This window comes from Carassius auratus, chromosome 1 (genome assembly GCF_003368295.1).
Source record: "Carassius auratus strain Wakin chromosome 1, ASM336829v1, whole genome shotgun sequence".
NCBI classification, from domain to species: domain Eukaryota; kingdom Metazoa; phylum Chordata; class Actinopteri; order Cypriniformes; family Cyprinidae; genus Carassius; species Carassius auratus.
Window position 1 is genome coordinate 5,064,125 of NC_039243.1, and position 27,068 is coordinate 5,091,192.

The 27,068-nt window shown below is 40.7% G+C and overlaps 3 protein-coding genes across 4 annotated transcripts in view; 1 reads left to right on the forward strand and 2 right to left on the reverse strand.

Annotated features, from left to right (window-relative positions):
- The window catches only part of LOC113041008 (microfibril-associated glycoprotein 4-like), a 49,510-nt gene extending 29,698 nt beyond the window's left edge, over window positions 1-19,812 (reverse strand). Inside the window, exon 1 of the mRNA XM_026199380.1 lies at window positions 19,760-19,812. The gene's annotated coding sequence lies outside the window, so the exon portion shown is untranslated. The remainder of the gene's footprint in view (window positions 1-19,759) is intronic.
- Window positions 1-27,068, forward strand: part of LOC113039050 (zinc finger protein 501-like) — an 847,435-nt gene that overhangs the window by 814,075 nt on the left and 6,292 nt on the right. The window lies entirely within an intron of this gene.
- Window positions 18,338-19,846, reverse strand: LOC113041120 (microfibril-associated glycoprotein 4-like). Its single transcript, XM_026199504.1, has 6 exons — window positions 19,760-19,846; window positions 19,595-19,645; window positions 19,309-19,518; window positions 19,132-19,228; window positions 18,859-19,026; window positions 18,338-18,771 (listed from the first exon to the last, which is right to left on the reverse strand). The coding sequence occupies exons 2-6, from the start codon at window positions 19,598-19,600 to the stop codon at window positions 18,515-18,517; spliced, it is 738 nt and encodes a 245-aa protein (XP_026055289.1). The 5' UTR covers window positions 19,601-19,645; window positions 19,760-19,846; the 3' UTR covers window positions 18,338-18,514.

The window sequence follows — 27,068 nt, forward strand, 5'->3', positions numbered from 1 at the left end:
AGTAATGGAAATTAACCCTTCCATCAGAAAAGGTGCATAGCTAGAATCAGGCTTATCACTACGTTCGACTTTAACAGAATCCACCAGTTTCACAAATCCAGCACTCTTAGGTACAGAACTCGACTGTTTTCGTTTTAACACAAAACAATCAGCAATTAAATGCCCCGGTTTGTGGCAATAAAAACATTCCCGATCTTCCTTTGACTTCAAGTTAACTGATTTTGGTCGTGATGAACTACTCGAATTAACTTGAAGAGACACCGTTTTCTCAGAACGTGCAGGAATAAACACATTTTTATGCGTTAATGCAAATTCATCTGCCAGGACAGAAGCTTGAGACAAAGAAGTTACTTTCTGCTCATTTAAATAAACGACAACCCGCTCAGGTATACAATTTTTAAATTCTTCTAAAAGAACTAACTCTCGCATGGTTTTAAAATCCTCTGCCTTACTCGAAGCACACCACTTGTCAAATAAAATGCCTTTCTCCCGCGCAAATTCGACATATGTCTGACTGGAATGTTTCTTATGGCTTCTAAACCATTGCCTATAGGCTTCTGGCACCAACTCATATGTACGCAAAATTGCAGCTTTCACTACCTCATAATTCACGCTATCCTCTACGGACAATGTAGCGCAAGCATCTTGAGCCTTACCAGTCAACTTGCACTGTAACAGCAAGGGCCAAACCTCTTTAGGCCAGTGAAGAGTTGATGCAATCCGCTCAAACACGCTAAAATAGGAGTCAACTTCTGTTTCACGAAACTGCGGTACAAGAGAAATATGTCTACTGACATCAAAATTGGTCCCCATCGAGCCAGCCCCCGTCGAAACATCAGCTGGCTGTAAGGGTTGCACAACTGGATCCGGTGTCACTTTAGCTGCACTCAATTCAAGCTCACGCAGCTTAACCTGAGTCTCCGCCTCAATTTCGAGTCGGCGAACTTCAAGTCGAAACTCCATATCAGCCCGACGATCTTCTGCCCGTTCACGCGACTCCATTTGGACTCGTGCTAAGCGGACTTTAAGCCGCACATCACCTTCTCCAGACTCAGCAGAGCCCGGAGAAAAAGGCTCAAAGGGCGGCAGAGCGGCCTTGGCACCAGAATCCTCTACCTCAGCCATTCCACCTCGCTCTGCTTCGCCAGGGCGACCACCAACACCTTCAACTACTGCAGGCAACACTAAAACACCTAGCTCCACCAACTTTTGAGACACAGTATACTTAATCTCTCTTTTTAGCCGCTGCCTTGAAACAGCAATCTGATAATGAGCAGCAATACGCAGCAAGTCATCTTTTCTACTTTTATTTAACTGCTCAACTGTAGGTGCACTGACAAAAGTGTCTAAATCAAAATCAGCCATACTTCTGAAACTAAGGTTTTAAACCCCACACACTAGTTACCACCTCACACAACACTATCTCTTCAAAAAAAACTGAACATGGATATTCCACCATCCACACCAGCAGTAATTAATATCTCTGGAAAATATATATATAGAATTTAAAGATCCCGGACGAGCCCCCATTTAATGTTACGTACTTGAAATTGTCTAGGGCATGTACCGCAACATTTATATATTAACGTACTGCTGAAGGTGGGGATATGGTGGAAGAACACATGACAGACTCTTTTAAAGGGAAAATTAGACTGGGCTTTATTCTCAACAAGCCAAAAGGCCACTGGACCCAGTCAAAACAACAATAATGTGCGCTTAATACAATGTGATATAAACAAAGACAAACAACAAACAAACAATAAATGGGAAAAGAACAAAAAGTGGCGCCTAAAGGAAAGAACAAAATATAACAAAAATATCCTTAATCTAAACCTAATCTAACCAAAACAAAAATGTAGAACACAAACCGAAATCTTCAGTGCATCCGGCACCCTAACTAAATTACCTATAAAACAGAAATACAAAGGATGGCGCTCACTCCTTACCTAGTGTGTCTAACAAATCATCGGCTACGGGTGCAGTGTATATCGCGATATACTAACCTGCGTTCTCTTCCCAGAATGGCAGTTTTAACAGATATCTCAAAGCGAATAAAAAGCTAGACACAAACTAATCTCGCCCATGTTAAGGCGTAACAAATACTTAGAAACACAAAGCACATAGCACACAACTTAATTGGCGGGCAGAAACAGTCAAAACCTCAGTTTAAAGCAGATAAACTCATTCCGCTATAAAGCGCTCGATTTACCACAGAGGAGTTCACAGTGTGCTCCGGAGAGAAAGCATGAATGAACACATAATCCGTTTTAACCAGCTGGGCAGCCTCCGATTGGCTCTGAAGCGGCGCCTTGATGATGACTGACGTCCAACTCGGCCAATCACAGCAACCTGTGAGCAGAGAGAGTAAACTAGAGACAGAGAAGATAATGAGCATAACAACCGACACGTGCTCAATACACCGGCGTGCACAGATCAATGAAAACAGAATACACGTGGAGCGTAACAACCAACATTAAATAATTTATAATGCTCTATGTGTCTTTTGTACTACTTTTCTTTTTGTCTAACAATTTAGTGTAGTAATCCTTTTTTTTTTTGCCTTATTATGATTCCAACTAATTTGTTTTTATATTTTTTATACCTAACTTCAGCATTCATGTACAATTTGACTAGAACTTAAAATTTGACTAGGACCTATAAAAACTTTGCATGTAATAACCTAGAACACTGTCTAAGACTTGATGGCTGCTCTGTCCGTTCTTTGTCATCAGTTAGGAACCTAGGTGTGCTATTTGATCGCAATCTTTCCTTAGAAAGCCAGATTTCTAGAATTTATAAAACTGCATTTTTCCATCTCAAAAATATATCTAGTGCTAAAAATATACCTATGCTCTCAATGTCAAATGGAGAAATGTTAATCCATGCATTTATGACCTCAATGTTAGATTATTGTAATGCTTTATTGTGTGGTTGTTCTGCACGGTTAGTAAACAAACTACAGCTAGTCCAAAATGCAGCAGCAAGAGTTCTTACTAGAACCAGGAAGTATGACCATATTAGCCCGGTCCTGTCATCGCTGCACTGGCTCCCTATCAAACATCGTATAGATTTTAAAATCTTTCTTATTACTTATAAAGTCCTGAATGGTTTAGCACCTCAGTATTTGAATGAGCTCTTGGTACATTAGAATCCTTCATGACCGCTGTGTTCTCAAAACTCAGGCAATTTGATAATTCCCAGAATATCAAAATCAATGGCGAGCGGCAGATCCTTTTCCTATTTGGTGCCTAAACTCTGGAATAACATACCTTACATTGTTCGGGAGGCAGACACTCTCACACAGTTTAAATCTAGATTAAAGACCCATCTCTTTAACCTGGCTCACACATAACACACTAATATGCTTCTAATATCCAAATCTGTTAAAGGTTTTTAGGCTGCATTAATTAGGTAAACCGGAACCAGGAATACTTCCCAATTAGGGGAAGTTGTGGCCTAATGGTTAGAGAGTCGGACTCCCAATCGAAGGGTTGTGAGTTTGAGTCTCAGGCCGGCAGGAATTGTGGGTGGGGGGAGTGCATGTACAGTTCTCTCTCCACCTTCAATACCACGACTTAGGTGCCCTTGAGCAAGGCATCGAACCCCCAACTGCAAATGGCTGCCCACTGCTCCGGGTGTGTGTTCACAGTGTGTGTGTGTGTGTGCACTTTGGATGGGTTAAATGCAGAGCACAAATTCTGAGTATGGGTCACCATACTTGGCTGAATGTCACGTGACTTATTTTATTTTTTTATAACACCCTATGTACTTGCTACATATTTAGAAGAATGGCATATACGCTAATATTAGTCTGTTTCTCTCTTGTTCCGAGGTCACCGTGGCCACCAGATCCAGTCTGTATCCAGATCAGAGGGTCACTGCAGTCACCCGGATCCAGTACGTATCCAGACCAGATGGTGGATCAGCACCTAGAAAGGACCTCTACATCCCTGAAAGACAGCGGAGACCAGGACAACTAGAGCCCCAGATACAGATCCCCTGTAAAGACCTTGGCTCAGATGACCAAGACAACAGAACGAGACCACAGAAAAACAGATGATTATTCTGCAAAATCTGACTTTGCTGCAGCCTGGAATTGAACTGCTGGTTTCATCTGTTCAGTGGAGAACTGGCCCCCCAACTGAGCCTGGTGTCTCCCAAGGTTTTTTCTCCGATGGAGTTTTGCTTAGTTGGGGTCACTTCATTTACAGCAATATATTTTACTTGATTACAAATGATTGCACAGATACTATTTAAACTGAACTGAGATGATGACCACTGAATTCAATGATGAACTGCCTTTAACTGTCATTTTGTTTTATAGACACACTTCGATAAGTTTTCCTAATTAATGTTGTTCAGTTGCTTTGACGCAATCTTTTTTGTTTAAAGCACTATATAAATAAAGGTGACTTGATTTGACTTGACTTCAAGACCAACGAAGTCCATCTACCTAACAAGTTTGCTGTGGCAAAGCAACGGTCCTTGGCTTAAAGAAAAAAATTCTCAAAAACCATGATTTTTATCATGAATATGTAGGATACTGTACATGATGTCATCAGCAAGGTCTATGCAGAACAAGTACCTCAAGAACAGCTGCACTGTGAAATTGGAAAATATGGTACATCCCTCATCACGGTGTCCACCATCCAAGAAAGGGATCTATTTTTGTAGTGTTAGACTGTGGAGCAACATTTCAAGGAACTTCATTAAACAGAAAAATGTCTGCAGTGTCCTAACCTTACCAGCTCTTTGCTTGGAGTTCTCACTCGCTTCAGATAGGAGCCCATAGCTTTTATGGACGACATTCAGGGTATGTTATCAAGTGAAGGTGGCTGAAGGAGACCAAATGGAAACATCTCTGAGAAACTTGTTGAATATAGATTGACTGTACATTTATTTGGTGCAGTTTCCTCTCTGAGTTGTGCAAGTTACGCACTGAGAAAAACTGCAGATGACAATCAATAAGAGTTTCCAGCTCATGTGATTACAATGGAGATATGTCAGTTCTAAGGACAATCCAGCTGATAATGCTTCAGGAAGAAAGGTTGGAAACTTTCTGAAGAACAGCAGGTGGCTTGAAGGTCCAGCCTTCTTGTGGTTGCATGAGCAGTATTGGCGAATAAACACTAAATGTCTCAATAGACTCTGATGACACAGTAAACGTTATTACTGTGAATTAAGTGTCTAATCCTACTGATCAACTAAATGCTTACTTTTTTGAGTGGAGTTGGCTCAAAGTAGTGGTGGTCTGGTTTCTCAAGTTCAAACTGATCTTGCTGAAAAAATAAAAATAAAAAATAACTTGGTAAAGGAGCAGAAGGCTACAAATGCTGGTCATCCAAAGAACAATCAGGACAGTGTTGTACAGTCTGAGGGTTCAAGAGTCACAGCAACGCCTAAGAGTCTTGTTTTGACACTGGATGATCTATTGGGAGCAGAGGAAGCCATCATTCGCTATTGTCAGCAAAATAAATTCGAGAAGGAAATTTTAGGTCTTTCATCTGGGAAGTGACAGTGAATCTGCAAAGTCCTATTTATCGGTTGGATCAATTCTTGGATGATGGACTGTTAAGAGCTGGAGGAAGACCAAGTCATGCCTAAAAAAGGTCAAGAATCCACTTAGACTTGGCTAAAATCAGTATATTTCTATGCTTATTCTGAAGCATGTGCATGAAGGTCTGGGTCAAGATGGATGAAGCCATACGTTATCTACAGTTAAGAGGAAATTTTGGATTACTAACTCCCACTCAGCTGTTAGGAAGATCACTTCTGTTTGTGGCTTTTGTAGACACCATAATAGAAGAGCAACTGACCAAAAAATGGCAGATCTTCCAAAGGAGAGAATTATTCCTGATCAACCACCATTTACCAAAACTGGAGTAGATTACTTTGGACCAGTGGAAGTGTCACCGGGGTGGAGTTTCGGATGACCAGCCACCCCTAACTCAGACCCCACAGTGAGGAGCCGACACCACAGGTCCGCAACAGATGGACAACGCAGACAAGAGGTAATTTCAAAGGAATAACAATCTTTATTGAACACTATCAATAAGCACCAACTAGATAAGCTTCAATGTCCTCCAAGTCTTCTTCGGCTACGGGTAACTGATCGTACGTCATCGTACGTCACAGTTTTGCCCTGACGGCGACTCCACCAATGGAGTGGCTCACTTCAGGACTCGGGCAGTGAGTATACAGGTAAGGATGCTTCTCAGTTGAGGATACTTGCATCAAAACACAGTAGTGAGATGGTGGTTTAAAAGCTTACTTCACCAGCAATGCTGCATTCTTCCAGGACTCTGACAGTGAGTAGACAGGTAAGGATCCTTCACAGTACAAATACTTTCGTCGGGGCACATTAGAGAAAGTGATTTATAAGCTTACTTCAGCGATGCTGCGTACTTCCAGACTCAGACGGTAAGTAGGGAGGTAAGAAGTCTTCTTGGTACAGGATACTGGTGTTGGAACACATGAGTAAAACAGTGGCTTAAAAGTTTACTTCACCAGCGATGCTGTATGATTCCAGGACTGAAACGGTAAGTAGACAGGTAAGGGATTCTTCGCAGTACAGAATACTTTCGTCGGTGCACATTAGAGAAAGAGTGATTTAAAAGCTTACTTCCTCAGCAAGGCTGCATACTTCCAGACTCAGACGGTAAGTAAGAAGGCAAGAATTTTCTCCACAGCAATATGTTCTTTCCAGCTCAGCTGTATCACTCTGGGGTTCCGACGGTGAGGAGGTATCATAACTTTTCACAAACGTGTAAGCAGGGGTTGGGACGCTTCTCAGCAAAAGCACACCACACTCGTGTTCACCACAAATCCAGAGCAATGAATCAATGTGTAACAATAAGGCAAAAGCACTGCAATTCACTCACACGGTAGGGCTGATCAGAGGCCTCAATCCATTCGTTGCACTCCCATGGGGGATATTCGATCCTCAATTCCTCTTCAGCACACTCTGAAACACATAGCTTCCCCAACAATCAGATTTACATTCACTGTATCCTCTTCAAGCTTTTTGAATGTTTGAAAGATGAAATCAATTCACTTATCTTTCTCTCTCCCTTCCCAGCGCAGATCCAATCAATAAATCAGTCCAGCAAATTCCCACAAGCGAACTCTGTTCAAGCAGACTTCAATGGGCGGCCTTCACCCCAACGTGGCTTCATCACAGCCCAGTACACTCCTAATGCAGACATCTTCAATAGGGAACCTCTTCCCTAGAGACTTCATCAGGAAACCTGCACACCCCAATAAATTCCCGAGCAAGCTTGTGCCCCACTCTGCTCCGGGAATAAAAACAACTTCCCGAAACTTCTCTGAATAGCCCTTTTATCTTTGGCTTGTAAAGCAGGAAGCCTATGTGAACACCGCTCCTCTCTCTCTCGCACCTGCAGTGCATTAGTGCTAATCAGGCCGGACAATGTTTCTGCCACACCTGGAATCGGAGTGGGATGTGTCGCACACAAATCGTTCCCTCGGGAAACTCATGACTCGTCAAGAGGGTTCCGCTCGCTGAACATTTTTGTCACCCGTGACAGAAGTAAAGAATGTAAGAGTAAACTGTAAAAGATATGGAGTAGCATTCACCTGTATGGCAAGTAGGGCAATTCCTCTTGAGGTAGCAAGTCCACTGGAAACGGATGCATTGATTAATGCATTACGACGTTTCATTAGCAGAAGAGGACAAGTGATGCATCTAAGATCAGATAATATGACTAACTTTATTGGAGCACAAAGAGAAATGAAGGAGGCTTGTGCTACAATGAATCATAATAAAATGCAAGGAGTGTTGTCACAGGTTGGAATTCGTTGGAGCTTTAATCCACCAGCAGGTTCACACCATGGTGGTTTATGGGAAAGAATGATCCGCTCTGTAAAAAAAGATTCTCAGCTCTGTGCTACATCAACAACAGTTAGATGATGGTGGACTTCACGCTGGTGGTGTGTGGAACAAATATATGTTTTATGGTGATGCAAGCATAAGAATGGTCTTCTAATTTCTAATGAAGGAAGTAAACAACGTACATAAAAAGTTAGAAAGCGCGTCAACCTAATTTCTCCGGGATCAAATAGCTCATTAGCTTAAAGTATTAGGTTTTGATCCTATAGCAAGTTCACCATTAGCTTTGTATTATCCTGACTTACATCCATTATCTCTACAGATGTGTAAGTTCATGGTCTTGGTGCAGTGTTCACCCAAGTTCATCCAGAAAACACTGTGCGGAATTTCGCTTTTGCCTCCAGATCCACAACTCCAGCTGAGAGCAAGAATGCCACTGTACAGTTGGAAAAAGGCTTTGGCATGCATGTGGGCAGTAGAAAAGTGGAGAACCTATCGGTTGGGGCATAAGTGTACATTGTGAACTGACCATCAGGGTCTAATGACACAACTCTGTACAAAGATGCAGACAGGGATGGAATGTACATAGCTAGATGTGCTGCATGATTGTTATGCTTTAATTATGATGTGGTTTATCGTGCAGGTTTGTTGGACTGATTGTCATTCAAGATTGCCCTTGCCATCTCCCACAAATAGGGACAAAAACCTGAGCTAGCAGCGCTGTTGTCAATGTCATTCATATCAGTTACTCCAGAGTTTGAGTCAGCTTCTTTGGTCTGTTCTGAGCTTTCTGATCTGCATGCTGCGACTGAAAAGCTTCAGAAAAAGCCCTAGATTCCCCACTGCCTTTAAAAGGAGACATGGACTTTGTGTGATAAACAATCTTATGTGCCAGGGTTCATGTTTGGGGATGCCAGTGACACTGCGCAGACCCATGGTCACTTTAGCACATGAGAAGCACCAGGGCATTGTAAGGACCAAGCAGTGGTTACGTAAGCTAAATTGGTTTCCAGGAATGGATGTTATGGTTCAAACTCAGATTGCAGCATTTTGCTGTACCAATAGTCAGATAGAATGGCCAAGACTACTGCTTCTCCATTACAGCCAAGGCCTCTTCCTGACGCTATATGGTTTAAGTTGGGTTGAGACATAATAGGACCCTTTGAGACAGCTGTTTATAACTGTAGACGCTATTATGCTGACAGACTATTACTCAAAATGGCCTGAAGTGGCATTTATGCATTCTAGTGTGATGGCTGTAGTAATTAAGATTCCTGAATGAATTTTCAACAGACTCTGAAAGCCTGAATGTCTGCTACGTACCTCTCTTTACTGCTTTTATAGATGAACAGAATATCACACACACCAAGATATCTGTATACCATCCTGCGGCCAATGGAGCTGTGGAAAGATTCAATAAGTTTCTTAAGGACTGTGTGCAAATGGCCATTCTTCAGAGGTGACCATGGGAACAAGCAGATTTTGTATTTTTTGCAGACCTATCATTCTACCCCACGTGACTGGTGTTTCACGGTTTGAACTGTTCTATGGTAGAAAAATGAGATCCAAATTTATTGTGTTTAAATCTCACTCCACTAACACATGGGACAAGGAAGGGCTGGGGCACCTAAATTCAAGGTGGGGATTGGATGCGTGTTCAGAAACCAATGCTTGTTCCCAATGGACATTCAAAGTTCACACAGCCTGTGAAAATGAAGAAACAAGCAGGTCCAAGCACGTACAGATTGGTGGATTACTGAGGCCACTAGAGGAGACTAGCACGATTCGGGATAAGTAGGTAGGGGTGAGAGTTAGAAGAGAAGTAGAGTGATTAGTCCCAGATGTATGCGTTTTAAGAATTGTTAATAAATTAGATATGTGACACGTTCAACTGCTGTGGCCTGGCTTCATATTGCTACCTGAAACACAACAGAGGAACTGTATATGTTTTTATTAACAAAAGATACAAACTATGATGTAAAAATATGGACTTTTGTTATCATAAATGGGGATGTCCGTGTTAATGTAACGGATATATTATTTTGAAAGAAGTTTATTTTTGGGATACTTTTATTTTGGCGAGTGGTCCGCTTTTTGCGCATGCTGTAATTGCAGCAGGTGGAGACGAAGAAGAGCGTGATGTATGGGTGTGTCGCACACAGAAGTGAGTGCAGCGTTGTGATCGAGAAGCTCGTTCGATAAAGTTGATTCAACGGAAGATTATCGAGGCTTACGTCGAGTAAAATACAACAGCACTAAGTGAAGGTGTGGATAATGACCCGCGGCTCATAGAAGTAAATAGATTTTTTTTTGTGATGTGTGTTGGCTGTTAGAGTGACGCAGTTACATAACGTGAAGGCCACTGAGATTGTGAGTAAGCTTAGAGTGAAAACTCTGTTTGCTTGTATTTTTAAAAAAATATATGTTATGTGTTTTTGCCGCATTTTGCACTCGTGTTTTGATTTAAACGCAGCGGGCGAGATCTAACATGTCAACGAGACTGTTCACGTGTAATTAAGCTTCCCACACGTGTCAGCGCACGTGAGACCGAGATCGCTGTGAAATGCAATGAACTTTTCCTCCGATCAGAGTTTGAAGATTGAGTTGTTACCCTGCCATCCAAGGGACATCTCCAGTTGATTCATCACAGTTTGAACCTTTTTGAGGCAGTTTATCTGTGGGATATATATATATTTTTTTTTTTACAAGACTGAGTGAATTTTTTTTTTATTAAACTGTGATGTTTAGTTTATTTCAATGCACCCTACGTCCAGACAACGCACTCTAATTCATCGTTCTACGAACTGGTATTTTTCTCATTTTTTCCATTTTATTCAGTGACTGAACTGATAAACAGTGAACTGTGATAATTCAAGTGCACTACAGAACAGAAGATACTGTGAGTAAACCTTTGAAAGGACATTTCTTATAGGTGCTCATTCTAAAGTAAGATTTAATTGTGTATTGTTTTCTTCAAACGTGATTGTTTAAAGGTGTTCATTTAAGAAGGGTGAGAATTTGTGGGTCTACCAATTGAAAAATTGTATGTGATTTCATTTTGAAGTTTCATTAGGTATTTGTTAAATCACAAGTGAAAGTTTTTCTTTCAACTGATATGTTGAAGGTGATTATGTAAATTTGTAACAACAGCACAAATACTGTAAATTCTTTATATTTTCGTTTAATTGATTTCTTGAAAAGACAAAAAAAAAATAATCATAAGAAGAAGAAATCTAGAATAAATAGTTTAATTAATTTCTAAACTTGGAACGTGTACTCTTCTCTTGGGAGCTGTCAGGGAGTGGGGAAGTCTCACTTACTTTATTAGATCTGGGGAGGGAGGAGCAGAGCCACCGTGTATCACTACTATAAACTGAAGCCTACCCTTGTCAATCAGTAGTGTTCTAGTCTCCAGGCCCACAAGTTTTTGTCAAGTAAGAAAATGTCTGAGCTAGAGGAACTAAAGAGAGAGATGGCAGAGATGCAGAGGAGGTTTGCTGAGCAGGCGGGGGCACTTGACCAAGCCAGGACAGAGCAGAGAGAAGCCCTATCCTTAGCAAAGGTCGTAATTTAGAGCCAGGCCTCTGCACAAGCGACCCCAGCTGCCATTTATATCCCTAGGGACCGGAAGCTCCCTGATTTCACTGGTTGCGTGTCAAAACCAGGTGACCTGAGTATTGAAGAATGGGTGGCATCAATGAAGTCTGCATTTCAAGTCATGAGGGTGCCCACTGAGGATCGGGTTGAGCTGGTGAAACAGCACCTAAAAGATGAGGCCAAAGCCACAGTGAAGTTCATGATGGATGGAAAAGAGGAGTCTGTTGACAACATCTTCACTGTTCTCCTTGACACCTATGGAGATAAAGTGCCCATTGGTACAAGGCTGAAGGACTTCTATGATCGTGCTCAGAGTACAGGAGAAACAATACGTTCCTATGCATATGACCTTCGGGAAAGACTTAATTGTGTTCAGCGCCGAGAGCCAGCTAGAGTAGCAGATGCTGAAAAGGTTTTGAAAGAGCAACTGGTGCTAGGCCTAAAAGATGACTTCTTGCACCGAGAGATGAAACGCAGAATTAAGGCTGAGCCAGATTTGAGTTTTGTGGAGTTGATGCAAGCGGCAATTACCTGGTCAGAGGAGGAAGAAGCACAGCCTTATAGTAATCTCAGGCCCAGTATCCGTGCTAGAGGGGTAGTAAATGCTGCTGCAGCACAGGATGCTCCCTCCACTCTGTCTTTAGAGAAGTTGCATGAAGCAATTCAGAAAATAGCTGCTCGTCAAGAGGAATTATATCAAATCGTTCATGCAAAAGAAAGGGATAGACCACAGCAGAGCCATCCAAAGAAACAACCGTTAAAAGACAGTGAAGGACGTTATATTTGTTATTCATGTGGTGAACCTGGACACACCAGCCGCTATTGTCCACAAGGAGGCAAGTCTGGGAGGGGACCAGCCCCACCACAGTGTATAGTGGAGTCTGCTGAAGTTACAGAGAAAGACTCAGGAGGTGCAGTACAGAAAAGCCCAGGGCCCTCATTGATTAGATGTCACACAGCAGAATGGCTGGCGGATGAGGCTGCTGATTAACTGAAGGATAGTGCTTTTGGGGATTGCAGTTGATGTGAAGATAGCCGGTGTCAGGACCAAGTGCCTCTTAGATACAGGGTCAGAGGTGTCCACCATCTCCGAATCCCACTTCAGACAGCATTTTGGGGAGCAAAAGCTAAAGTTGTCCTCTGCATGCTGGGTTAAACTGACAGCGGCCAATGGACTAGACATTCCTGTCTTAGGTTGCTTACAGGCTGATGTAGAATGTTTGGGAAAAGTGTTTCCTAGGAAGTGCATATTCGTTTTGACTGACACAAGTCCTGATGTCAAGGAAATGAAAGGAGTGTCTGGGATCATCGGTATGAATATACTCAATGAAGTGCAGTCTTTGTTCATCTCAGCAGAGGGGATGGAAAAGGTAGACAAGTATAGTCAGCGAGATGAAGCTCAAGTCCGGAGGGTACTTGCAAGAGTTGAGAAGGAAGCAGGACATCTAGGGCCTGGCGGAAGGATTGGGTATGTTAAGATTGCTGGAAGACAAGCTGTCACTATTCGTCCCCGCTGTGAGAAGGTACTTGAGGGCCTCTGTGGAGTGTCACCTAGGGTGAAATGTAATGTGCTGGTAGAGCCTGCAGATGGGACTAGTTTGCCAAAAGGACTCTTAGTGGCTCACGTTCTTGCTAAAACAAACTGTGGAAAGGTTCCTGTGCGTATGCTGAACTTGAGTGGAAAGACTGTTAGAATTGCACCCCGATCTAGAGTGGCTTCTATTTTTAAGCCAAAAGAGGTGGTCACAAAGGATGTTCTTGAATTGGAGGAAGATGACGGTGTACTTCATGTCAAAGGATTAAAGGAAGATAATGTTCATGCTGATAATAACTTACTCATGCAGCCGCCAGTTCCGGTTGAAGTAAATTATGAGGGTCTCACACCAGCACAATGTGAAAGGCTCGTTGAGTTGTTATCAAAAAACAGAGATGTCTTCTCCAGAGATGACCGAGATTATGGTTACACCACAGCTGTGGTGCATGATATCCCTACTGGCGAAGCACCACAGATAAAACAGCGTCATCGTAGAGTACCACCACAGATATTTCAAGAAGTCAAGAGGCATGTCCAAAACCTGGTGTCCCAGGGAATCCTCAAATAAAGCAGTAGCCCCTGGGCATCACCCGCAGTTATCGTAATGAAGAAAGATGGCAGTGTGCGTTTTTGCTGCGATTATCGAAAGCTGAACCAAGTGACGTATAAGAATGCTTATCCGCTTCCACGGGTGGACGAGTCCTTGGATGCGTTGGGCAACGCTAAACTGTTCTCTACACTGGATTTGACTACTGGGTATTTCCAGGTGGCTGTGAGTGAGAAAGATAGGGAGAAGACAGCCGTCACCACCCCATTTGGGCTGTTTGAGTGGACCAGGATGCCGTTCAGGTTGTGCAACGCTCCGGCCACCTTTCAGCGCCTGATGGGTGTGGTGCTAGGTGACTTGGCCTTCGATGTTCTTCTGGTCTATCGGGATGATGTCATTATCTTCTCCAGAGATTTTGAAAGTCACTGTGAGAGGTTAGAACTTGTCTTTAACCGGCTAAGAAAACATGGTCTGAAGTTAAAGCCAAGCAAGTGCTTCCTTATAAGGCCTGAAGTAAAGTGTTTAGGGCACCAGATTTGCTCAGAAGGCATAAAAGTTGATAACGAGAAAGTTAAAGCTTTGGACACCTGGCCAGTTCCCAGAAATGTGAGAGAAGTCAGGCAAGTGCTCGGTTTTATGAGTTATTACCGAAGATTCGTCCCAAGGTTTGCTCAAATGGCCAAACCACTACATGCACTGGTAAGTGGAGGAAAGAGAAGCAAGACCCCAGTAACATTCACTTGGACTCAAGACTGCCAGACCGCATTGGATGAGTTGAAAGGGTGTTTAAAGTCTCCACCAATTCTGGCGTACCCTGACCTCAGTGAGCCCTTTAGACTTACCACGGATGGAAGTCGTCACGGACTGGGAGCAGTCCTTAGCCAGAAGCAGGAGGAGATTGAGCGTGTGGTGGCATATGCAAGCAGAGGACTAAGAGGTTCAGAGAAGAATGATAAAAACTATAGTGCATTCAAGTTGGAGCTGCTTGCATTAAAGTGGGCAATCACAGAAAAATTTTGAGAATACCTCATGTATTCAAAATTCACGGTGATTACTGACCATAACCCGCTACGGTACCTTTACTCCGCTAATCTTGGTGCAGTTGAGCAGCGCTGGGTAGCACAGCTGGCAGAGTATGACTTTGAGGTATGTTATAAACCTGGCCAACACAACACAAATGCAGACGCCTTGTCAAGGATCCCCTCAAGGGAGGAACCAGAGGAGGACGATGATGGAAAGGATTTCATCAGACTAGGAGCTGACGAGGTGAGAGCATGCTTGTGGCCAGGCAGGACAATTGACCGAGAGGGACTTGAAGGTAAAGCTGCGGTTCAAGCATCAATAAAAGGAGAAATACATGGGTATAGCTGGAGCGAGATAGGAAAGCAGCAGAAGAACGATCCTATGATCGGCCCCATTCATAAAGCAGTATCCGAGAACAAGAGACCAAGTAGAATGAATCTCAATTGTATGGAGTCTAAAATGAAAAAGCTTGCCAAAGAGTTTGACCGTCTTAAGTTGCGTCAGGGAGTGCTGTTCAGACGCATCCTGGATCCCAGGGATGGGGAAGAGATCTGGCAGATGGTCGTTCCTGAGCCTCTACAGCATGAATTGTATGAGGGACAACATGAACACGGAGGTCATTTCGGTGAAAGAAGTACATTAACTCGAATGAGACGCAGTTATTACTGGCCTACCATGTCTGCAGATGTTCCATGCTGGATAAGGCAGTGCAAGAGATGTACACTGGCCAAAGATGTTTTCCCCAGGCTTCGAGCTCCTATGCCATTAGAGGTCCTAGCCATGGATTATACACAGCTTGAACAATCTTCTGGAGAGTATGAAAATGTGCTCATTCTCACTGATATGTTTACCAGATTCACAGTCGCTGTTGCTACCAGGAATCAGACCGCAAATACAACTGCAAAGGCCCTGCTCAAGCACTGGTTTGTTTATTATGGCTGTCCGGCTCGTTTGCATTCTGACCAGGGCAGATGTGTCGAGGCCAATGTGATCAAAGAGCTTTGCAAGATCTATGGTATAGGTAAAAGTCGTACGAGCCCATACCATCCACAGGGAAACTCTCAGTGTGAGAGATTTAATCGTACCATGCACGACTTGTTAAGAGCTTTGCCTCCAGAGAAGAAGAGAGATTGGAAGACTCATCTGCCAGAGCTGGTAATGGCCTACAACAGTAATGTCCATTCATCTGCTGGTTATTCTCCGTTCTATTTAATGTTCGGAAGGGATGCACATTTACCAATGGATGTCCTTGGAGAAAAGGATCTAGAAGAGGATGAGGTGGATAACCTGGATGACTGGGTGAAAGCTCATCATGCAAGACTGAAGACGGCTGTGGAGGTTGCAAACGCAGCATCTCAAGAGGCTTCCAGAAAGAGAAAGAGGATCGGGTGCTACTGCGCAATCACAAACACAGGGGTAGAAATAAAATTCAGGACAAATGGGAAGACACACCTTATTTAGTGATAAAGCAAAACCACTCAGACATACCTGTGTTTACCATCAAACCAGAAAAGGGGGGTCCTACAAAAGTAGTACACCGAGATCAGCTTCGGCACTGTTCGTTCCCATCACCTACAACACCGCGTACATGCCGGCATCGTGTGAGAGATAAAACAGAGACAGTCACAGACATATCGGACTTTGTCTGCTATCCTGAAGCTCCGCAACACTCCACTTACCATGCACACACAAGGGTGGGTCAAGGGGAGTCAGAGGAAATACGACAGTGTGACAGCTACGAGAATCAGAATGTAATAGCAGAATCAGAGTTGAGGGTACAAGGTGACTCAGATGATGCTGATGTTTCCGAAACTGAAAGGGAAAGTATTTCTGAGCCTAGGCGCTCTCAGAGGCAAAACAAGGGTATCTTACCTGTGAAGTACAGAAGTGACTATGTTGTGAAATAAGAGTTCAGAGTCTTCTGTAACTTTGGGTAATAATAAGTTATTCATCTATAATGCCATGTTTCTTAACATGTTGTTTTGTGTTTCAGAGATGAATCTGCCGGAGATGTCAATGGAGTGGCAGGGTCTAGCAGGGGGGAATGTAACGGATATATTATTTTGAAAGAAGTTTATTTTTGGGATACTTTTATTTTGGCGAGTGGTCCGCTTTTTGCGCATGCTGTAATTGCAGCAGGTGGAGACGAAGAAGAGCGTGATGTATGGGTGTGTCGCACACAGAAGTGAGTGCAGCGTTGTCATCGAGAAGCTCGTTCGATAAAGTTGATTCAACGGAAGATTATCGAGGCTTACGTTGAGTAAAATACAACAGCACTAAGTGAAGGTGTGGATAATGACCCGCGGCTCATAGAAGTAAATAGATTTTTAGAGTGACGCAGTTACATAACGTGAAGGCCACTGAGATTGTGAGTAAGCTTAGAGTGAAAACCCTGTTTGCTTGTATTTTTTTTTAAATATATTTTGTGTTTTTGCCGCATTTTGCACTCGTGTTTTGATTGAAACGCAGCGGGCGAGATCTAACATGTCAACGAGACTGTTCACGTGTAATTAAGCTTCCCACACGTGTCAGCGCACGTGAGACCGAGATCGCTGTGAAATGCAATGAACTTTTCCTCCGATCAGAGTTTGAAGATTGAGTTGTTACCCGGCCATCCAAGGGACATCTCCAGTTGATTCATCACAGTTTGAACCTGTTTGAGGCAGTTTATCTGTGGGATATATATATATTTTTTTTTACAAGACTGAGTGAATTTTTTTTTTTATTAAACTGTGATGTTCAGTTTATTTCAACGCACCCTACGTCCAGACAACGCACTCTAATTCATCGTTCTACGAACTGGTATTTTTCTCATTTTTTCCATTTTATTCAGTGACTGAACTGATAAACAGTGAACTGTGATAATTCAAGTGCACTACAGAACAGAAGATACTGTGAGTAAACCTTTGAAAGGACATTTCTTATAGGTGCTCATTCTAAAGTAAGATTTAATTGTGTATTGTTTTCTTCAAACGTGATTGTTTAAAGGTGATCATTTAAGAAGGGTGAGAATTTGTGGGTCTACCAATTTAAACATTGTATGTGATTTCATTTTGAAGTTTCATTAGGTATTTGTTAAATCACAAGTGAAAGTTTTTCTTTCAACTGATATGTTGAAGGTGATTATGTAAATTTGTAACAACAGCACAAATACTGTAAATTTTTTATATTTTCGTTTAATTGATTTCTTGAACAGACAAAAAAAAAAAATAATAATCATAAGAAGAAGAAATCTAGAATAAATAGTTTAATTAATTTCTAAACTTGGAACGTGTACTCTTCTCTTGGGAGCTGTCAGGGAGTGGGGAAGTCTCACTTACTTTATTAGATCTGGGGAGGGAGGAGCATATAACACTGCACTGTCATATATGCAATTTCACTTCAGGAAGCCACCGTGTATCACTACTATAACTGAAGCCTACCCTTGTCAATCAGTAGTGTTCTAACACAATAGAGTAAGAAACCACATACACACATTAGTGTGTAACGAGACTAAAGTTTGGGGAACGGGGACCAAGATCCTTTTGTTGTCCAAACTTCCAGGGCAGCCGTAATCCATTTCCCCTACACAACGGGCTTAATACCCCCGTTACATTGAGAACAGTACATGTTGTTCATTTACATATATAGGGTTGACTTTATAGAGAAAGATTATCGGATTGTGAACAGTTGAATTCTCTGAATTCCTCATTTACTTTTTGGTATCTATTGTGAAAATAATATCTATTGTGAAAAAAACAACAATTCACATCAACACATAAAGCCTTTCATTGCTGAAGTTTATTGATGATTATGGTTTGTTTCCATTGTATATTCAAATAAGGGACCCAAAACAAAAAAAGAAACTGTACTAGATTACCCAACACAAAAGATTTACCAAGTTCAGAGAGGAAAAGAAACCCTTAAACCTTCATTTGATTGTATTGTTTATTTCTGAGAAACATTGTACGGTTTCTTCAAATGTCTAAGAGACACGTCTGATCTTCATGCTGATGGATTTCATACCAACAGAAAAATTGTTCTTCCATGATGACCAAACATTTCCAACAGCGAAAAGGGTGGGATCATCTCCCCATAAATACACACCATTGGGGTTTGCAAGGTGACAGTTATAGTACCAAAACGCCCCAAGAAACAATTTGGCACAGTTTTTTTCATGGGTGTCTTGGTCTTTGTCAAAGGTGGTGAACTTCTGTCCATTATGGCCAGATAAAGAGTCGCCTGCAGAGAGGAACAGCATGACTAAGGACATCAGGAGCACATTTATTCATCTGAGTGTGTTTGATAATGTGAATGAAAGTGTCCTACCTGCTCCTCCATCCTTGAATCCTGAAACTTGCATTTTATATCCATCAGTTTCACAATCCACAGAGAAGGACGAGTACAGAGCGAAACCTTTCCTCCCGGTGAAGTCCTCCAGATCCACTCTCAGCATGTACTTGTTCTTACGTGTCAGCTGGTACATGTTCTCCAGCCCTGATCATACACACACACACACACACACACACACACGAAGAACACGTTCAACCAAACACTGGAAATGAACATACACACACACACACACACACTGTGAGGTCTTACCCAGCCAGTATTCTCCCTCCACATTCCCAAATCCTCTCTTGTACTGATTCCACGGCCGATAGAAATTCACAGTGCCATCCATTCTCCTCTGAAACACCTGTGATGGGTTTATATAGAATATATGATTCATAATGAATGTGCTGAAGTGTGTTTGATGATCTAGAGTCACATTCATACCGTCCATGCTCCGTTGTCTTCAGCTTTCCCACCTGAGATCATCTCACAGTAAACCCAGACAGGAATGTCTCCTGCTGGATAGATGGAGTAAATCCCACTGACCGTTTGTCCTGATTTATAAAGGTCAGAGCAGTCAACTGGCATAGGTTTATCCTGACTGCATCCGCTCACCAGAGCAACAGAGAAAATAGTTGCTAAAACCACCAACATCTACAGAAACAGAGAGAAAGAGATGAACATCACACTGAAAACATCTCTAGGAATCTAGAGTTATTGATGAACTTACTGCCATTTTCTCAATCTCTCCTCAGTAGATCACAGCAGAGATCAGTTTTATCTAAATGAAAATAATTGGAACATTTCCTATTATATGCCATGTTTCTGTTTGCTAAAAGCTGTATAAATGTCTGAATATTCTGTGAGGAAAATCATGAATAAAGCAGTAACTCACCGTTTGTGTTCTTCAGTCTGACACAAACACTCTTTATATCTGTCAGATTGTCAGACTCCTCCTCTGCATCTTTATGTAAATGTCCACGATGATGCTCTAGATGTATTATTACAATATTAACTGTCATATTACCAGTAGTAAAAAAAAAAAAGGTCAAGTTAAATACAGGAGTCTCTATTTACATTTGTAAATAATCTATCCTGAAGTTACAGACTAACTTGCACATCACAGCTAATAACAAAGGTCAGCACTCAGATTGTCTCGTTGAGCTGGACAAAATACAATATATAATAGTAAACCCAGCAAACAATATATGTTTCATCATTCTGTTAACATTATGGTAATGTTACTTCTGAATGGGAACTATCACAACGTGGTAGGGGCAGCGCCGTGGAAAGAACAAGGTCAGGGTCCAAATGCAGGGAAGATTAAATTTAATAGAACAAAAAGGCCAACATGACAAAAACAAACAGAAACAAATGACAGGGAACAAGCCGAAACAGCACAAGCACTAGAGACACGGTTCACAATCAACATTACAATAATCCAGGCAGGCAGAGTGGTGTGTGAGACAAAACTATATACTAGTGAACAAATGGGGAACAGCTGTGTGTGAGTATTTGAACTATGAGACTTTGGTTGTATCTTTTAGACCATTCTATCTGCCGCGGGAGTTTGGTCGAATAACCATATTCCTAGTATATGTACCAGGTCCTAATAATAACAACGAGGCAGCGGAGCATATTGCAGAGTGCTTTACTAGGATCGTAACAAATTCGGCAGATCAACCAGTCTTCATACTAGCGGATTTCAAAACACTTTCATTAATAGAGACTCTTCCACACTTGCAACAATATATTGATTGTCCAACCTGTTTCTCATGCACACTGGATTTGTGTTATGGCAACATTGATGATGCATACAGGGCAGTATGTCGATCACCGATTGGCAGATTGGATCACAGTTATCCATCTACTGCCAAAATACAGACAACTTGTTAGAAGGGATAAACCAGTGGAAAAGAGAATTCAGGTTTGGAGTAAGGACAAAGAAGACATGTTAAAGGACTGCTTTTGCACTACAAACTGGGATGTCTTTTTTGATTCATGCAGAGACCCTCACGAACTAACTGACTGTATTACCTCTTATATTCAATTTTGTGAAGAAACAGTTATTGACACTAAAATGGTTAAAATCTACTCAAATAATAAGCCATGGCTCTCTAAAGATTTAAAGAAACTCCTTAATGAAAAGAATTGGGCATTTCGTGAAAATAATCATGAGGGGTTTAAACTTAAAAGGAAGGAACTGAGAGCTATGATACAGAAAGCAAAAATTTATTTCAAACATAAGGTAGAGTATCAGTTAGCGAATCAAGATGTAAGGAGTGCTTGGCAAGGCTTGAATAAGATGATGGGGCATGACTGTGTGAATAATGTGAAATGTGAATAAAGATATCACTATAGGGACGGATGTTTTAACCCATTTATGATTTTAAATGGGTTAATGATTTGAATTTGTTTTATGGAAGATATGATGCAGCCGACAACTGGAATAAGATTGAAGAAATAAGTGATAAGATTCCAGTGGGGCCGCCCATTCGGTTGACAGGGGACCAAATTAGAAGGTCCCTTAAATGCATAAAGCCCTATAATATATATATATAGCCGCATGCGGGCCAGAAGTGGGCCGAATCTGGACCGAAACTGCTTGCTGTCAGGGTTCCTTTTCTTTCGCGTATTCGTAGATCCGTCTCGATCTGTTCCGCCGAAAAAATAATTAAAGATCTCTGAGAAGTTTAGTCTCGCCTCTGTGAAGTTCTGAAGGCATTGCCCCTGGCAACCCTGCCATCAGGGCTGACCAGCTCAGACCCCTCCCAAATCAACCCAAATCGGCACGTGACTCCTCACTCTCAATAGACAAAATCACAGGGGGAAAGGGAGAAAAAACAACGACATAAATATGAAATAGTGACTGAATGATTTCGGTTATACTTGCTTGTGAAATTAAGAAAAATAACATAATATCTATGTTTAACCAAATTAAAACGCTGCTCCTCTGCCGCGCGAGACGCTGAGAGAACAAGAGAGGTGTGCGCACGAAATGTACGTTCAAATAAAAAAATCTAATATCCAGTTATACATTCTCCCTCCTACACCAATTCTAACTTAATTAACAGTCCTTCTCTCCAAAGAGTGTCATGCACTTTTTCAATATCAAAGAAAACTGCGACAAGTAACTTCTTCATTATTAGTGCCTTCCTAACCTCATTTTCAAATAATAAAAGAGCATCCATTGTTGTTCTTTTTTTCCTAAAACCACACTGAACTGGTGCTAATATTTCTTTCTTTTCCAGAAAATAATTTAACCTTCTTACTAACATTTTCTCCATTACTTTGCATAATGTAGATGTAAGAGCGATTGGCCTGTAGCTATTAGATTTTGTTGCATTCTTACCTGGTTCCACTACTGGTACTATTGCACTTTTCCAATCTTTGGGTAAATAACCTTCATTCCATATATGATTATATAAATCCAACATTGTTTTAATTGCCATCTCTGGTCATTTTTTTAAGTAAATGTCTTTCCCTGGAGTTGTATTCTTTGAGTTGTTAATAGCTATTTTTAATAGCTATTTTTAACTCAAAATCATTAAAATCCTCATCCATACTATTTTCAGCTCCTTGCTTTTTCACACAAACATTCTCATATATTCTGCTTAATTCCTGTCTTCTATTCAAAAATTTGTCACTTAAATTCTCAATACTATGGACTTTAGAAAAAGGGTTAGCTAGAACTTCTGTCTTCTCTTTATTTGTTATGGCCACTTTCCCTTCCTCTTCAATTACAGGAATCTTCTTACAACTATTAACACCATTCATTTTGTGAAAACTGCCCAGCGCATCACAGGGACACCACTTCCTGCTCTTGAGGACATCCAGAAGAAACGCTGTCTACGTCGAGCTCGCAGCATTCTTAAGGACTCCTCTCACCCTGACCACGAACTGTTTAACCTCCTCCCCTCCGGGAGGCGTTTCAGGAGCCTCCGAACAAGGACCACAAGATTCAGGAACAGCTTTTTCCCTACAGCTGTCTCCATACTGAACTCTGCCCTCTGACACCCCTCAACACCCCCCACACCACACACATAGACTCCTCCCCCTCTTCAACACTGTGACTGATTTATTTATTTACTCACAACAAGCAAAAAGTAACTTGTTATTACTTGCACTACTGCCTGTTCATCCAGGAACAATGTATAATCCATTTGCACATTGTAATATTTTTTTTCTATGCACTTTACTGTCCATTGCAATACTGTAAATTATGTTCATAGTTCTGCCTATAGTGTACATACACTTTTACATAGCCCATCTGTATAGTATGTTCATAGTACACCTATCTGTATATCGTGCTTATAGTATTTCATATCTGTAAATTATGTCCATAATACTTACCTGTATAGTTATTGTACATATTATAGACCTTTATTCTGTACTTACTGCTTATTGCACTTCTGGTTAGATGCTAACTGCATTTCGTTGCCTTGTACCTACATGTGCAGTGACAATAAAGTTCAATCTAATCTAATCTAATCTAATCATTCAAGCACACAAGTGAGTTTTCTTCCATAAATTCTTCTATGACTACCCCATTGTTATCTGTATTTTTACTACCCCAAAGACCATTATGTGCATTAAAATCCCCACATAGTAAAGATAAATAGTTAAATAGTAGTAGATAAATTTGCCCTGAATATTGCCCATAATTTCTTTTAATATAGCATTACTTATTTCTTTACATGGATTGTAGAAATTTGTAATTCTGATTCCTTCATGTTTTTCCAATACTTCTATGGTTACACATTCTAACCTTTAACTTGTGAATGCTCTTTTATATGCTATGCTCTCTTTAATAAATGTTGCACATCCTCCACCTCTTCCATCTTCTCGGTCTTTCCTTTCAACTACATATCCATCAATCTCAAAATCCAAGGAGCTATTTAACCATGTCTCCTGAATACACATGATGTCTGGCAATTTTCCCATTTCTACAATATGTTTTTTAAAACCTTGCCCATTTGATATTAAGCTCCTGGCGTTCCAATGTCGTAATAGGAAAGACATTATATACCGAAGTATTTTTCTGAGTCATATCCAAAGCAGCATTTCCTTCCTTAGCTTTCATGGACTTCCTCTGCTGAAACACCTGCTAACTTCAGAAATTTATTAGCATACCCGACAATAATCTTTATCTTATCTGACTTCCTTTCCACTTGCGAGGTACCATTAACCACCGCACAAATAAAAGCCACAAAATCAATTTTGTTCATCACATGTTGATCTGGTTTATTGCTCACATCATTTATATCTTTCTGAGGAAAGGATTCTGCCATAGTTCCTTGCACATTAGTCCTTTTTGTTTGTACTGCACCTTTAACCTTTCGAGTTGCTTCTGCATATGTTAAATGTTGTACTGTTTTTATTTTTTGTACTTCACGGGCTTCTTGTTGTACTGGGCATCCTGCATATGCTGCACTGTGTCTTCCTCCGCAATTACAACATTTTATCTCTGCACCCTCCTCACGCTTTCCATAATCATGTTCTCCCCCACATTTTGCACAAGGCATTTTCCCTTTACAAACACTAGCAGTACGACCCATGCATTGGCATTTGAAGCACCCTAAAGGCGGAGGTACATACTCTCTCACTGAGAAGCTTACAAATCCTAGTTTTACTCTTATCGGCAGATTATTCCCTTCAAACTGTATCATCACGCTCATGCTTTCACATTTTTTATTGTTTTTTCAAATCTGTAGCCTTCTAGCATAAATGACTGTGCCTCCACTCAGACTGCCTTTGATATCATCCATACTTACATTAAGAGGTACTCCCGAAATAACACCTTGAACTTTATTGCCTATTTCTGTGCATGTTATCCGTGCCCTTGCTAGCACTTTCATTGTCATAATTTTTTCCTTCTGCTTCTGATCCATGCATTTAATCATTATTCTTCCATTGCAGATACAGCTGGAAGGCAGAGTGGTGTGTGTGAGACAAAACTATATACTAGTGAACAAATGGGGAACAGCTGTGTGTGAGTATTTGAACAGGTGTGCAGAGTGAACCAGGTAATGAGTCCGGGAGCAAGGGAGAAACACAAGTGGAGCAACTAAACAGTAATGAGGTGACAAGGTGGGCGGGGTCAGAGAAGGACAGGAAAGAGCACATGGCACCAAACAAACACAACACTCACAGAAGACAGTGACGGGGAACATTCTGAAAAAAAAACAAAAAAAAAAATCCAATCAAAACATTTGTGGTAATATTTTGAGAAAATTATATATATATATATATATATATATATATATATATATATATATATATATATATAAACCAGAGGATTTTGAAGAAACGTTTTGAAGAAACATTCTTTGAACGTTACTGGAAGAATGTCAAGTAATTGAGTTGTGCTTTAGGAGCAGCTGACCTCAATTTGTTTGAATATATTCTCATTTCTTTTCAAATGAAGAACATATTAGAAGAGAGGAAATGTATTTAATAGGTCTATAATTGAAGTTGGATGTTTGTCTTCATGATGACTGGACAGACTGACTCAACCACAACCCGAGTAATGCCAAGTAAAATGTTTCAGAAAAACAATGATTTTTTTTTTTTTCATGCAAGCATTTCGAGAACACTTTTAAAGACCTGGTAACTTCAAAAATGTTTTATCACTGTACCTGGAAGCACGTTTGTTCCTATGTTCCCTGTTAGCTGGACTTTAATATTTCACTCTGTTGTATAGTAGTTACCTTACACTTTTTTGTTTTCATCTGTATATTTTAATCTGAACATGTTGTGTGTATTTTGAGAGGGAAATGTAGATCTAGTGATTACTTAATCTTTAGCACAGTAAGGAAACTAATGGGGATCACAGACAGGCCTACAGTGTTCTTCTGAAACACATCCTGCTTTAAAACCTTCACACTGTTACTCTGATTAAACCACCAAATTAAAGAAAGGAATGTAAAAAGAAGAGCTCTCCAGATTTAGAAAGGTCGTTGTAGATGTTTAGTCGGGTTGTGATCGAGGGATGAATGTTTTTAGAAAAAAAAAAAAAAAACTTTTTTAATTAAAACAAATAAATGGGCATGTAGACTCAAATACAATAAGTGTTGCTAAATGTCAGCCTGTTTACCACTCAAACATCAGATCTACTGCAGACCAAACATTGAGGATATCATGTAATTAGAAAGGAAAACATGGATCTAGGAAAAATGTCATGTTAAACAGTACATTGGACGTTAAGATTAATTTTCCTATAAACACAAAAGCCAGCCGAGGGGAAACACAGACTTCCTCTTAGGACACTTTGTTGTATAAACTTTATATCACATCTGAAACAAGTCAAGCCACCTCTAACCAGAAAAAAAAAACACAATTAAATAGTTTTTATCCAGGGAAGGAGTTTGCATTTGCAGTATACGTTACAGTGAAATGGTCATCAATGAGGAAATATATGAAAACGGCCTGAAACTGATGCAGGCATATTAAATTACAGTTCATTATTTCCATAAATATCAGTTTATATGTTGAATTTACTGCATTGTTAGTGGATCTCTTCTCTTTCATTGGAGTCAGACATAAAGTTAAATTGTTTACAACAATTTCAATGGTGAATATGAGCACTGAATGCTATTTTGGAAACCAAGAATAGCAATTTTTTGTTCAATTTTGTAATTATTATTGATATTAGTGTTTTTATAAGCACAAAGTTGGTGCTGAATTCAACTTGTCACATTGAAATTGTGACACATATTAAAAATGGTATATGCAATAATTATGACAAACAATTTGAAATGATCTAAATTAATTACTGAAGCTAAGATATACCATTTCAGTCCAACTAAGTATATTTATGTGATTCAAACGTTTAAATGATGGCTTTCCATGTCATACTTATTATTTTATATGTCTTAATGTGTTGACTCAGTAGGCTATGTCATCTTTATGATTTGCCATGGCACATGTGTTGCAAATGGGTTCTTTTCACATAAATCTTGGGCGCATTGGAGTCGCTTCACTATTCAGTGAGGCCAGGGGTGGAGGTAAGGGGGCAGTAACTGGTTTGGGGTTTCCCCTGATTCGCAGAAATCAAGCATCGGTAAATTATCAGCTGTACAGTTAACTATTTTACTATAGTATTTCATATATGTAATGAAAAATCAGGTTAAACGAATAATAACGTCTGTCATTAGTGTCCTACTCATCGGGTTCTTCAGTAAACTTATCCATCGATGTTTGCG

Excerpts from the sequence above, each read along its gene's own strand:
- LOC113041120 (XM_026199504.1), bottom strand. Across the intron at positions 19,229-19,308 it reads AAGACAACGGAGCATGGACG|GTGTTTCAGAGGAGAATGGA; the intron begins GTATGAATGTGA and ends AACCCATCACAG. Across the intron at positions 19,027-19,131 it reads GGAGGGAGAATACTGGCTGG|GGCTGGAGAACATGTACCAG; the intron begins GTAAGACCTCAC and ends GTGTATGATCAG.